Here is a 15,768-nt window from a genome sequence, read left to right as displayed (position 1 = left end):
CTTCTTCAGCTGATTTTACAGATGAGAAAATAAAGACAAACAGGATTCAATGATTTGACAAGAGTCACATTGCAAGTATTATGTCTGGGGCTTGATTTGAACTTGATTCTTTCTGACTCCATCCACATGAACCACTTAGATGTGATTTTGAATCCTGTGTCTACCACTTACTATCCTTGTGACTCCCAGAATCATTAAATATCTCTAGTTCTCATATTATTTATTTGGAAAATGTAAAATATTTGGACTAGATTAATGTTAAATTCTATTATAACTCTCAATCCAAGGTTCAGTAAACTACACAAAGGAACAAAGAAGTCATGAGAGCTGAAAAGAATGATGTTATTACGTGTCACCATTCCAATAGTAGTAGCACTGTTTAAAAAAATAAATTCTTGATCAGGACCCACTAGATAATGTAGTGGAAAAGGAGGAATTATTGAGAACTAGTATTTTCTGACTATCATTCTCTCATCATCCCCTTAATCCTTATCTCTCTGTGTTTGTGGTGATAGGTAATTCTCTTGCCAAGTAAACATCTGTTATGTGCAGAGTCATCCCTGGAGTCCAGCTAATCTGGTCTATTGCCCTGGGCCTTGAGGTTTGGGAAGCTCTCACATTGCTAACAGCTGGACAGCAGCTCAGGGAGGCAGCTGGTAGGAGAGAACAAGATGACTCAGCCAGCTGGTTCCAGAAAACACCTGAAAGTCATATTAATTTAGTCACTCCACAAATTGTAAATGCCACTGTTTCATCTTACCCCTGTTATTAAGGTACTAGATATTCTTCCATTATCTACATGCTTTTCTCACTTCTTCTACCTAAAGATTCCCTTTAGCTTTATTTTAAACCAATTTCATTTTTACTTCAAAATGGAAGTGGTCTTTTACGGGTCTCTATTTTGAAGCCCAAGGGTATAGAGTTGGCCAGATAAATCTGAAAGGCTAAGCTCAATTTTTTGTCCCAAAGAATATTTTAATAAAAAAAAAAGAGAAGGATCCAGGAGAGTTTTCTGATTGTGTGTTTTTGTGTAAAGAAAAAAAATTAAACACAAGTCTATGTATATGCACACAAGGCTATTCTTGAGTTCAAAATAAAAATATAATTGAATTTTGCCTGGAATGCATGTAATGTTCAACTTGGGCAAAATATTGGAGATTTCCAGAACTTTAAATTTAAATTGAAGGTTATTGTTTGATCTCTGCCAGAAAGAACATGTAGACTGAGAAGGGCAAATGTCAATAATCTGTCAGCAAGCTGGGGCAAGAACAAAATGGGAAAACAGCTGGAGGTAGCTCTTATTGTATCATAATGTTCTCAGCATGATGCAAATGAATGATTGAATGAAGGAATCATCACAGCAAATTGCTTCTTTAAAAACAGAATACAGAAAACCACTTTTAACTGAAATCTTTCCTATTCAGCCAACTTATTAACACAATAAAGTCAGATATGTTAGTTTGACTTGATTACTGAGGTCATGTACCACTTAATCCACAAATAAATTATTATTATTATTATTATTATTGTTATTATTAAATCATAGAGGATATCTAAAACAAACATTTCCTCAGGACTAGAAAATACATTTTAATAAAGAAAAATTTTATACATCCTTTATTTTCATACTAAATTGCAACATTCTAAGCCAATAGCTCTTTCCCCATAACATTTCATAACTAGACTTTCTTTACTATCAAAAATCTATATTTCTGGTCTATTATTATCATTGAGACAAAATTTAATGTTCCCAAAGAAAGAAGCACAGTGCGCTTTCTGAATCGCCTATTCAACAATTGCAGGCACTCCATTCAAAACCATCTCATCCCTAGGATTAAATAAAATCAGCCACATTCATCAACATCTCCCCATTGTAGGATTATAGAATATCTCAATGTGACAAAGAATCATCTTATTTTCTTCAGTTAAAAAGTTTATAATTATATCTTTCTTTCCAAAATGACCATCCCTGTCAATTATGTGAATGTAGTTTTTAAAATTGGTAAATGAATCATACTATATAACCAAAGTTATTTGCTCTATATCAATCAAGCAAACAAGTCTATATAATGATCAGAATTTGGCTATTTACCAAATCTTTTTCCTATCCCACCTCCTAATCCTTTAGGAAAAGGAGATAAATCACAATCAAATCACAAGCTCAATTTAGTATTTAGAAAATAAAGACCACTCTAAGTGGATATATGTCTAAAACACTGCACTGGTCAGTCTCAAAATCTTCTTGTCTACGACAGTGCACTGGTCAATCTCAACATCTTCTCCATTTATATAATCCTCTAGACATGAGTTATATTCAGAATGATGATTCTGAGGTCCTATAAGCAAATTTATAGAATCCTATAAATGGAGAATTTGAGAGTTCAAATGGACTTAAATGATAATCTAGTTCAGTATTTATCAAATCAAAATAAATCTTTGCTAGAAATGATGTTGTAGCTTTAAAAATATTTAATATTTTAATATTTCAAAGAAAAGAGAAATTGTCATTTTCTGAAAGAAATTATATCAGTTTTGTTGTACTCTATTATCCATAGAGCATGGAGAGGTAAATAAAGGCTTAAGTTAAAAACTTATAGCATTTTTGACTTTCAAATACTTTAATATGCCCTATCCCAAATAGAGTTGTTTTCTATTCACTGGAGGTCTTTAAGCAGAGGCTAATTTGTGGCATATGTTTTATAGAAGATATTTGTTCATGTTTGTATTAATTAGATCAATACACTGAGATGATTTATGAGATACTATGATTCTAGGCAAAAATAACAGAGCTATTGTTAGCATATTGGACTAAAAAAGAACTTCTTTGGACCTCTCAGTTCACAAATACAAAATCACATGGAAGCTCCCATTCCTTCTAATTGGCCCAGTTATATGTGCATCTCTCTTTCTCTCTCTTCCTCTTTTCCTCCTCTCTTCCTTTTTATCTTTTTCTTCTTCCTTTCTTTCTCTCTTTATCCTATCTCTCACTCACAGTAGGATACAGCAATTTTCCCTAGCACCAAAATATGTTCTAAAAGAGAAATTTCCTCAAAAATGATTGCCTAGTCTAGCTCAATATAATAATCCAGACAATTATTGTCAATCCATCATTTGGGAATTATTGAGTGCATATCCAATCAAAACAATGAAGTAGAAACTCCCTTATCAAGCTTGTAAAATACTGGAAGAGAGAATTCTTACATCCATGAAATAATTAGAAAATAGTGCTATTGAACAACTAAGCTTAACTATACTTTCCTTACAATCTGTGTAATCATGGACAAGTTACTTAATGTCTATTTTTCCCATCCATAAAACGTGGGGATTGTGTTATATAATCCTAGCTTTAAATGTAATGACCCATGGTTCCCTGAACCTGTGGTTAATTTGCCATTGGAGTTCAATGAAAAGAGAACGCATTGTAGCCTAAAATAGTCAGAGAAAATTTCGTAAGGGAACTGAAATTTTGTTGAGGGTTTAAAAAAAATGCTGAATTTTAGAATTAATGGAAAGAAAGAGAGTGTTCAAATCTGGAAAAATTCATGACACTAAAAATGCAAGTGAGACTGCGTTTGGTGGGAAAAAAAGAGTAAAAATATTATCTTGAATGATGGGTTATTTTCAGGACTATTAGGTCATATGAAACTTGAAGAAACATGTTGGCCCTGTCAGATAGAGAGGGTAAATTCCTAGGTAAGCATTTAATATAGAAAGTAATAGATATCTCTTTATGAGAGATATTGACATTATTGGATGGATTTTAAAGACTAATATGGAAAGTTTCAATAGCATGGATTGAAGAAGATGATGCTAGATACTAGGAAATTCAATCAGGAGACTATAATAATAATTCTAGTAGAATACACTAATGATATGAAAAGAATGGTGGCAGTGGAAAGAGAAAGGAAGAGATTTATTTATGAAGCATTATAAAGGTATAATCTAAGAGACTTCCTATTTAAAAAGAAAAGAAAATTCCCAAATGGCAAAAATGTGATGGGGCCACATATCTCTTTAATAAATCAGATTTGTGTTCAGTATCTTACAGAATTGTGTTTGACTTATGGACATATGAATAAAGTGTGACTCAAAGGATATGGTCTATAATTTATGAGGGAGAGAAATGATGACACAGAAGAGAGAACATTTAGGTAATAGGAGAAATTAAATCTGGTCCAGACCATACTATAATGTAATTCCCAAAAGGAAAATCAAAAGTTAGGGAAATTAATAGGAATAACTTATTGTTAGCTAAGCCTTCTTGAAAAATTATATATAATGACAAATAGGTTATTGTAAATCTTTTCACTGAATAAAGAAAAGTACCAAATGACAATGTATACACATATCTATAAGTATTTATACTTATAATTAGAATAAATATATATCTCTAATACTTGGAACTAAAGATGACCCTACCATCCTTTTATTAATAGAACAAAGGTCTTGAGTATTTCATAATTTAAGTGATTTTTACATTAGTTCACTTGGGTTTATACTGAACTATTTACTCTCAGCAAAGTCTAATAAGTATAGAAATATTTGGAGTGGTAGTACCCTCTAGTAGTTTTGGGAAGTACTCAGGCCTTTCAACTCAGCCTTGACAAGCTATCATCTGAGGAATAACTCCTTTGGAAAAGAGGCCAGTCACCTCCATCAGCTGCCAAACAGTGAGACATTTCTGTTAGGTAAACCAGCCTAGTTAAATTAGCAAGAAGTTCTGAGGGACAGGAGGCAGTTTGTGGCAGTTAACTGCAATCACCACTTTGACTATGGGCTTGCCTCAAATCCTAATGGATACATCCCAAAACCCTGGATCCAAGAATCTTAGAAAAAGAAATGCTTACAATTCAGTACCCTTGTCCATCATGGTTGTTGGAATCTTTACAAATTGTTAAGTCATTAGAGTTGATAGAGGCAATAATTATCTAATTTAGCATGGTTCAGTATGATTGATCTGATGCTACAAGGAGATGTTATGGGCCAGAAGAAACAAGGTACTAAGTGGAACTGAGAAATAATGCTTGTGTTCACACCTTTACTCACTGGAGTTCACAAGTATGGGAGATTCACAAAGTTAACTTTGCAACTTTGTGAATTCACACCTCCCTTAATCCCTGCCTCCAGAAGCAGGAGTCAACCTTTGGGAGATCATATATAAAGCGTCTCTTAGCTTCAGGTTAGTTACTTCAGACATTGCCAAGAGTCAGAGAGGAGCACTCTGGGAGATTGAGAGCCAGGAGCACTCTGGGAGGAAGCCCATAAGGCCACTCTCGGAAGTGGAGTCAGATTCATTTTCAACTTTCACCTTGGTGCTGGCTGGACGCTGAAGAAAGCAGAGGCAGAAGCAAGGGACAAGCTGCAAGAGCTCTCAGAACCAAGGAAAGCTGAGGCCTCTGTTAAAGCTACCTGGGCCCAAGCAAGGAGAAAATAAACATTTGCATTTTATCAGCTGGCTGCATTTGGATGATTATTACTTTTAACTGAAACTAAGGCCACCTCCAGAAAACCTCCCCAAGAAACCTGCTCCCAGAGAGAACCATTATATTTTAAAGAAGAAGAACACATTTTGGCACTGGAACAGGGACAAAGCAAATTTTGTGCAGAAGCAACTTAACAAATTCTTCTGTAAGAACTACAGCCAAAGATCCTGCAGATCTAGAGAATAAACATATCTTTTGATTTGAGATTTTTTAAAAGATAAAATTATATAAATCCACTAATATCTGCTTTGTCATTTTATCCTAAAGACCATGGGACTTTTCTACCTGACTTGCAATCAATACTTCCATATGTTTGGCCTTCTCCAATAGAATGTGAACTTCTTGAGAACTGGGATTGTCTTACTTCATATTTGTATTCTCAATATTTATCACAGAACTTTTCATATAATAGATAATTAATAGATGTTTTATTCATTCAAACAATTGGCACATCTTTAAAAAAATTTTTATATCATTTAAATCCTATCCCATTCCTCCTCTCCCTATTTACCACTTACTGAAAGCTATCTTATAACAAAACAATTTGAAAAAATACAAATAATTTTTTTAAAGTCCAATCAACAAAATTAATCAATACATAGAATCTGAGAATACATGTAGTGCTTCATGTGATAGATACTTTTCTCTACAAAGTAATATAAGGAAGTATCTTTTCCTATTTCATTTTTTTTAGAGCTCAAAAAATTCCTTGTGTTTCATTCCTTTCTTTAAATTTATTTGGCAAGAAAATCTAATGCAGGTTCAACCTTTGCCTAAGATTAGAAAATTGATTAAAAGTTGGAAACTTATCCAAAAGTAGCAGCTTGAAAGGATTGGTTGAAAAGAAATTATATTCATATAAGGAAAAAGGGAGTGACTGAAGTCTGAGAAAGTTTGGTGAAAATTAAGGATCAAACAAACTCTCATTAGGGGAGCAGTTTGATTGTCTTATAATATTACTGAGTCACTAACCCTGGGAGATGATACCTAAGATCTGAAATAAAGCTAGGGATGGAAAGGAAGGCCTCAATAATCTGATTTCTTTACACAGAGTCCATTTCATCAGTGCTCACATTATTTCTACCCCAAAGCCCTTCAATGAGGATAAGGGACACACAAAATTTATCTATAACCCCAAGATTTAGCAATGATTTGGTCCAAGACCATAAACGTGGACTATATAGCATCAAAGAAAGGTCTTGAACCCAGGTCTTCTTGACTTCAAGGCTAGCTCTGGATATATTATAATATCTTTATAGCACCTAATAACAGAAGAAGAAAAAAAGTACATAGGAAGTAAAAACCTTATTACTCTAAAAGAGTGATATGTCTATCATCCATTAGGAACCTTAGCAGTTTGGGAAATTTTTGTGTTACTAGATGATGATACCACTTCCCAGCCCCCTAAAGAGTATTTCTCTCATGCTGCTTTTATATAGCAAAATTTGCAAGGCTTGTCCCTGGGGTAAATTCCTTGTAAGAGCTCAGCATGACCATAGTTCTATTATGAAAGACATCAAGTCATAAACATAGATAGTTATCCATAGAACTTCCTTTATTTAGTTTCAGATTTATATAGTACTTTCTATTTAGCAAAGCACTTTCTTAAAGACAATCTGCTAAAATAAATAAAGTAAGGATTATCCATGTTTAACTGATTAGAAAAACAAGCTTAGAGAAGATCTGTGTCAATCCTATCACCATAACGGGTGGATCCCTATCTAACTTCAGTAGTCTATATTGCCTATAAAATTTCTTTTACACAATCTTATGTGTGTCTCTAAGGTCCAATCACTGGCAATATTTATGGAATTCCATAAAGCAAATACAAAGTCCTTTAGATAAAGAAAAGGAAATAAGTTGTAGACATGTTTTATTATAAACATAAGAAAGTAGTCTGATATTTTATAAGAAAAATTATAGTTGATTGCCTACTTTGCAAAATGCTAAGCCCATTCTGTTTGTCTTTACACAAGTATTTTATGTTTGTGTGTGTGTGTATATATATGTATATACATGTATATATATGTATATATGTATATACACACACATCTATGTATGTATTTATACACAGATACAGATATGCACAGACACATACATATATTACTGCAAACTGCTGTGTTTTATAAAGAATAGACATTCAGTAAATATTTATCAAATAAATGCATGAATGATTCTTTTAAAATATCATTTCCCTAGTACATATAAAATATTTAATTTATGGGAAATATCAATTTATGTACAAATTGCTAGGAATATATTTATTAAATAAAAGATATTTTATAGAATAAATCTACAGCTCTTGCCCTTAAGGATCTTAAAAACTAAATTAAGTTTTAAGAGTTTCATGATTGGAGGATGGTGTATTTCTTCTGGCTACAATATAAGATACATTTTAAAAAGACATATATAATGAAAGAGGAGAGAGTTTCTAATAATGAAACCTCTCCCAAGTGGATAAAAATTAATTTTAGAAAAAATAACAAATAAAAGGAAGCACTTTCCTTTTCATCCATATTATTTACCTCATCTAGAATTATAAGATTACAGAATTGATTCAAATTTCAACATTTATATATACCAAATATAACTTCTTACAGCTGAGAGTTGCAGCAACTTGCTCACATTTATACAGATAATTAGCAAACCTGAGAACCCAATTAACTTTTCATATATCCAGCTCACCTCTGTATCCCTTTCAGGTCTTATTTCCTGTCTTCCTTTTTAAAGGTTTCTATAATTTTACCTGCCTCTTTTGGCATCCTCTGTATATTACATTTGTTTCCTTGGCAAATAATTTAACTCATTTATTTTTAAATCTTTGACCCTTGTTTATTTGTATATTTTGCCCTTGCCTAGGGTATAAGTTTCATGAAACAGGTGAAGTTGATTATTATGTTTAAGACTTCTCTATAATGCCTATTTTCTATATTCTTAGGATCTAACTTGACATTAAGGATATAATTGACAGTCAACACCATTGCTACTTACTATCTTCATCAACAGACATTTTAGTTGAACATCTAGTTAATCAAAGTTGATTTCCTGCATCTTGAGGCAAAAAAAAAATATTCAGGAGGGTTTTATTACTCTTTATGAACATTCTTTGTTTTCCAGCTAAACCAAATAACTATTCCACTATTTTTTCCGCTTCATTTGTGCATTCAGAAAGATCATCTCCCAAGCCACAACTGGACTTCCTATTTTTGAAGAAAGACTTCAACCCAGAATTTTCTGATTTGAAGTTTTAAATTTTGTCCATTTTCTGTACAGCTGTCAGTCTCATAATTCTACCCCATTCCTGTTTTTCAGATTACGTTGTTAATTACTTAATAACCTATTATGTGTCTCATCTACCTTTGTATATGACAGGGGTTTTACAAAGACACACACACACACACACACACACACACAGCAAAAAGAAAAATTGTGCTATTCTACATACCATCTCATTGTACAAAAGCCCAGATTATAATTTTAGGCCACTGTTTTGACTCTAGGACACATTTACAATGTGATATTCCCAACATAATTTTCACATTACTGGATAAATAAGATAAAACATAATTTTTTTTCATTGTTGAAAAGAATAAAAAACAATCACTGGGAAGCTATCGTTCAGTTCAAGTTTAAAAAGTGTTTTATCAGCATCTAGGTCACTGAAACAATGTGCTTATTTTGGATTCTTTCCACCACTGCTTAGTCTGCCTCAGACCACAGAAAATGTATTTCTGTCAGAGAGACCACTTCACTGACCTTCTTCCCCATTTATAAATGCTTCAACCAAGTCACATGCAAGTTGATTTGCAATATATCTTGTCTTTTCCACTTTGGTGAGTGATCCATCCACTAATGATAGGCACAAAAGGTTATCCTCATTCAAAATATGGAGAGTATTGAAACTCTCTAAATCAGGTGCCACCCAGACAAGGGTATGTGCTTGTTTAGGGGTGAGGAGGAAATATGTCATTGCTGCCAATTCTCTACCCCCTGCCCAAACACACCAGGAATGAAACAATGAGCTTCACGGTATGCTCAGCTGATGCTTAGCATTGATTTGTTGTGGCTAAAATTTTCTCTCTCCAAATATTAAGATAGACAGTAGAATGCAGCTTAGGTTTGACACTGTGCCCTGTGGAAGCTCCATTTAGTGAAAAGGTACAATAGAAACTTTTAAAGCACTGCCAAATATTGAATGAGGTTTAGTTCTGCTAAACTCTCCCTATTTGCATTCCTTGGATATGGCTTGTATGTTAATGTGATAAAAAGGCAGAAAAGTATAGTGGAAAGAATACTGCATTTGGAGGCTAATCTTTATTGTGTGAATGTGAATTAGACATATTATCTCTCAACCTTGATTTTCTCATCTGCTAAATGAGTACAATTATATTGTATGCTGCTAAATTACACAGATGATGTGACTTTGTCAGGAAAAATTCAATAATCTAGAATGTTTTAGCTATATTGATGAGTAATTGTGATAATATTTGCAGGGGTCTTCAGATGATCATTGCAGAATGTTTCATTAAGGAACCTCACAGCATTATGTCCTAACAGTGTTCACCACTGTAGGGACTTTACCTCAAGGGATATGTCTAAGTTTCCAGTCTCCACTTTCTTATATTGTCATCATTTCAAGGAAGGTATAGTATAATTATTACTTTGATAGAAATTATTACTTGGAAGAAAGCTTAGGAAAATTCTCTCTAGATGGGATATCCATGCCCTGTGTGCAGATGATTTCCTGCCTTCAAGAGGGATCCATCAGCATGTGTGCTCATTGCTCTGAGAAAGAAGAAATGAATAAGAGATTCACATTCCACTTTTTAATTTTGACTAGCATATAATGAAGTTCTTCTCTTCAAACCCAACTTTCTATAAAAAGTCCTCTATCAGTGGGAAGTACAGCATCATAATTTTAGAAACTCAGATTTGAAACCTCTGTGTCATCTTTACTTCCTTAATTTCATATATGTATAATACATATACACACACACAATCAGTTGCCAATTTTTAAAAATTTTCTATTTCCACAACATTTTCCACAGGCATGCCCTTCTCTCTATTCAGATAGCCATCTCTGGTCTTTTCTTTTGCACTTTTATTTTTTGTCACATTGTCTCTCTCTTTCCAACTTCAATTGATCACCACTGCTACAATGATTATATGTATTGAAGATATTTTCAGGAATACAAGGAAAGATCTGTATTCCCTAAACACCTCCTCTCTACCAGCTCCCTGTATGATGCTTGACATCTTTACTTAGAAATTCATTATTTTGACTCAATACATGAATTTAAATTTTAATCTACTCTGATGAAGGGTCACAGGTAATCCACCACAACCAAATTAGGTTCCCAAAGAATATATGGTTTATGAAATAATGAATTCCTGAGAAGGATAATATTTATGGGATAAATTACCAGAAAGGATACCTCCCAAAACTGAACTGTATGCAGAAAGGATATTTCCAGTGATACTAACAATAAACTTAGAAAACTTCTTAGGCTAGTCCTGTCTATCATTTTCTCCCATACATATCAACCTTCTTTCCTTATAATTTTCTTGTATTAAGATTCAACATAGATTGAGTGGATTGAGATCTGGTCTCCAAGCCAGGGAGATCTGAATTCAAACACTACTTCTGATAAATATGTGATGTTAAACCTGAAGACATCATAACTTATGAGTTCCTTAAGTAATACTATAAGACCATAAGTTTGAGAGACAGCACTTATTTACGTTGGTAGAGGAGTTTCCTCACCGGGGAATTCTTGATGCCAATAGTTGTTTAATTATTTTACATTCATTTATTTAAATTCCTAATTTTCTCTATCCTTCCCTTTAGTTCCTCCCTCACTTATTGAGAAGAGTACTTTGCACATATTAAACATATATTTTTATATTAACCATATTCAACCCCAAAAGAAAGAAAAAAAAATTCTGTGTGTGTATGTGTGTGTGTGTATGTGTGTACACTTTGCTCTCAGAGTTTACCAGTTTTCTCAGTGGAGGATAGGTAAGATATTTTATTGTGAATCCTTTAAAATTGTCATACACAATTTTACTTTTTATTTATAAATTATTTAATTCAAATATTCAGAGTAAGTAATCCTAATGCTATGTATTAAATCCTTTCTTGATTTTTCCAAACTATCCAAACTAATTCATTCTGCAAATAGAGAAATATTCCTTTTTCTCCCTAACAGTATTTTATTTTTCTAAATACTTGTACAAATAGTCTTCAACATTCATTTTTGTAAAATTGTGTTCCAAATTTTCTTCCTCCCTCCTTTACCTCCATTCTTACCAAGATATGAAGCAATCCCACATAGGTTAGATATGTGCAATTCTTTTAAACATATTTCTATATTTGTTATCTTGTGCAAGAAAAATCCAATCAAATGGGGGAAAATCACAAGAAAGAAAAAAAAAACAAGCAAGCAAGCAACAACAAGAAGAAAAAGGGCAAAAATATTATGCTTGGATCCATATTCAGTCTCCATAGTTCTCTCTCTGGATATGGATGGCATTTTCCATTCCAAGGTTATTAGAATTACTTTGAAGATAATTATATATATATATATTTTATATATATATATATATATATATATTAATCAAAGTAGTTAAATTTATTACAAATGAGTATAATCGTAATATTAATGTTACCATATATAATATTCTCCTCATTCTGCTCACTTCATTTTGCATCAGTTCATATAAGCCATCCCAAGGTTTTTCTGAAACCATCCTTCTCATCATTTCTTCTGACATAAAAGTATTCTGTTTCCATCATATATTAAACTTGATTAGTCATTCCCTGATTGATGAATATTCTCTCAAATTTCCAGTCCATTGCAACTACAAAAGGAGCTTCTGTAAATATTTTTGTCCAGTTCCTTTATAATACAAAAAAAACTTTTTCACTTTAACAATTTTTGAAAACCATGCCCAAAGTGTACTTGTCTATATGTGTTCCATTAGTCTATATTTACTATATCAAAAATTAAAATATTTTGGCTTTCTGCTTTTGATTGTGATGTTTTTGTGCCCTAATACTTGGTCAGTTTTTGTGTAGGTTCCATGTACTGCTGAGAAAAAGTGTATTACTTTCTGTCCCTATTCAATTTTCTTCAGTGGTCTATCATATCTAGGTTTCCTAGGATTCTTTTACTTTCCCGGCTTTTTTTTCTTATTTATTTTGTGGTTAAATTTGTTTGCTTTTGAGAGGAGAAGGTTAAGGTCACTCTCTAGTATGGTTTTGCTGTCTATTTCTTCCTGTAACTGGCTTAAAAGCTCCTCTTGGAATCTGGCTGCTCTACCACTTGGTGCATATACATTTATTATTGTTACTACTTCATTGTTTACGGTACCCTTTATTATATCATATGAAATCTCCTTCTTTAGCTGTGTTACTAAGATCTATTCTCTGCTCCTAGGGTAAAGAGGGCACTTTCCCAAGCTTCCTCTGCAAGTCTGAGCCTTGTGTTTGCAGGGGTAACTTTGCTCTTTTCAGGAAACAGCCAGAATTTGCCTTCTGAGCTGGGACTGAAGGCTGCCCTACTGAGGGACTCTATTGAGCCAGGACTGGGAGTCTTGGTTGCTGATTTGCTGTGATTAAGAACCTCTCACCAGCTTTCCCAGAAGCTTTCTGAGCTGGGCTCAACAACATTCTTTCCACCCCAGTGAGACTGACCTTTCTTGAAGTCCTTCCAGTCTATCTTGAGCTGGAGAGTGATTTCATTCTGTCAGACTGTTCAGAGGCTTGGTTTCCTGTGGTTTTTGAGGGAAACTGGGAGAGCTTGAGCAGCTTCTTGCCTGTCCTTTACATCTTGACTTCACCAGAGTTTTAAGGACCATACTTTGACAAGAACGGCCCCTTATAAATGAAATCACAAACCTAATTACTATCCTTAATCTTAAGCATGCCCATTAAACTATCATCTCCTATATGCAAATTTTCTTATGTATGTTAACTTATTTTCCAGGTAAATGTCAGATCTAAAGTCTAATATCCTCAGGGGTGATAAGGAATTCTAGTTATTTACAATTTCTCTGACTGTCCAAGCATAGGTTTTGTCAAATAACCCCTAAAAATGTATTGCTCTGATTTCGGATTTAGTAATAAGTGAGGGAAAGGAAGTCCCCAATGAACTAGACAAGTCAGACAATCTCCATGAAAGTTTTGAATGAGGTTTAATATATAAATAAACCTAGAAGACATTCTAAAAAGAAATAGATGATGAGTAAATTCTAGAAGTGGAAATGAAAATAAAATATTACAGGAGCATAAGAATCTTTATGTTTAAACTGGGGAGTCACTGTTTCTGAGTCAGAAAGTTGGAGTCTATGAATTAAGTGATCCAGATGTCTGTCTATGATGAGGCAAAATTATAGGGGGCAATCTTTTTATCTGATCTCACTTTCTAGAAAGGAGAATGAGAAGCACACTACATTCCTTCACACTGAAAGTTAGTGGAAGTAATGTTTCCAATTTCAAGTTTTCTGGAAACAAACCAGCAACCTGAAATTGGCCTTTCAGATAAGATTTATGTTCAAAGCATAAAAATAATTTCTTGAAATGATTGAAATATTCTACCATGATAAACCTAGTTACCAATATAGTTTTTAGATAGGTATCTGACTATTGCTACCAATAAGCTTATATTTTTTAAATCAACATTCAACAAATACAATTTGATTTCTCAAGGGGGATAACTCCCTTTCTCTCTTTCTATGTTTCTCTCTGTGTCTCTATCTCTCCTCTCCTCCCTCTCTCCTCTCTTCTCCCCTCTCTCTTTCCCTCTTCCTTCCTTCTCTTCCTCCCTCCTTCTCTCCCTCCCTACTTTCCTTCTTTCCCTTTCCTCCCCACCTTTGTCTCCCTCCCTTCTCCCCCTTCCCCCGCCTTTCTTTCTCTCTATCTGTCTCTTTCTTTTTCTCTCTTTCCCTTCTTTTTATGTGTCTGTCTCAGGTGGCACAGCATCAAGACAGAAAGGATTCCTAGGATGTATTCGTTCCTTACGTTTAAATGGACAGAAACTTGATCTTGAAGAAAAAGCCAAAGTCACAGCTGGAGTCAAACCTGGATGCCCCGGACACTGCAGCAGTTATGGCAACTTTTGTCACAACGGAGGAAAGTGTGTTGAGAAGTATAATGGCTACCTGTGTGACTGCACCAACTCTCCATATGAAGGACCCTTTTGTAAAAAAGGTAGGCTTCATTCTTACTGTTAATGGGAAGCTAGCATGTGGCAATAGAACCACCATTGGCTCAAATCAGGATACAAAAGCGATACTTCCACCAAACTAGCTGTGTGACTTTAGGTAAATCATTTAATCTCTCTGTGCCTCAATTAGTTGATACATCAGGCTAAATTAATTTAATTGGCTTAAATTAGTAGAAGGCATTTTATGAAGAACTGGTTAATGAAATACAGGATGTTATTACTGCCCTATTTCACATAATGTTTGTAAGGTTAAAATGTTAAAAATTGAGATAGTCATGTAAGTAATTAAAAATACTATTGTTATGCTTGTTTCTCCATTTTTTAATTTCTGAATCATCCATTTTGCATCCTACTATTAACACTCATTTATTAAACATATGGAAAGAGACTTGCAAGATAATAAAATCTATTCTAGAGAAAACTAGGTGATGTGTCAGCCACTTCATTTCATTTCCATTCCTTACTAAGTTGTGTGATTTTTTAAAAGCATCAACTAATGTCTATGGCCCTAAATATTGAGTTGATAGTATTTTGTTTTTGGTTTTGTATTTATTAGAACTAGATGGAATATTGGAGAACATTTAGCCTAAATTTAGTATTTTACAGTTAAAGGAATCCAGAGAAGTTGAGATTTATCAAAACCACACAGTTGAACCAAGATCAGAAATCTACCCTGAGGTCTGATGTTCTTTCTGTTACCTTAAATAATGATGATAATGATGTAAAGGGAAGGGTTGAACATTATGATAGGAATCTAAAATTAGGTCCCATGAATTCAGGATTTCTCATAACTTGTATAAATGTGGGCTTACAGTTAATTTTTATATTATCTTTAACATAATTGAATTGATGAAAAATGAGCTTAATGCATAAAGGATAAGCTAAAATTCAAGGATATTGATTAAGTGATATAAAGAGCAATTATTTTAATAATTTCAAATAACAATTAAATCCAAATATTACATATGCTGATTAAAAGCCAATTCATAAAAGCAGACCTTCCAGATTTTTTACTAAACAATATTTAATTGGATTACCTTTTGTAATTCTTAAGATTT

The 15,768-nt window shown here is 33.4% G+C and overlaps 1 protein-coding gene across 1 annotated transcript in view; it reads left to right on the top strand.

Annotated features, from left to right (window-relative positions):
* CNTNAP5 (contactin associated protein family member 5) overlaps positions 1–15,768 on the top strand; it is an 876,250-nt gene that overhangs the window by 724,920 nt on the left and 135,562 nt on the right. Inside the window, exon 18 of the mRNA XM_031959885.1 lies at positions 14,455–14,694. Within this exon, the coding sequence (XP_031815745.1) occupies positions 14,455–14,694 (240 nt within the window). The remainder of the gene's footprint in view (positions 1–14,454; positions 14,695–15,768) is intronic.

Source organism: Sarcophilus harrisii, chromosome 3, assembly GCF_902635505.1.
Source record: "Sarcophilus harrisii chromosome 3, mSarHar1.11, whole genome shotgun sequence".
Lineage (NCBI taxonomy): Eukaryota > Metazoa > Chordata > Mammalia > Dasyuromorphia > Dasyuridae > Sarcophilus > Sarcophilus harrisii.
This window is presented reverse-complemented; position numbering and strand designations above follow the sequence as displayed.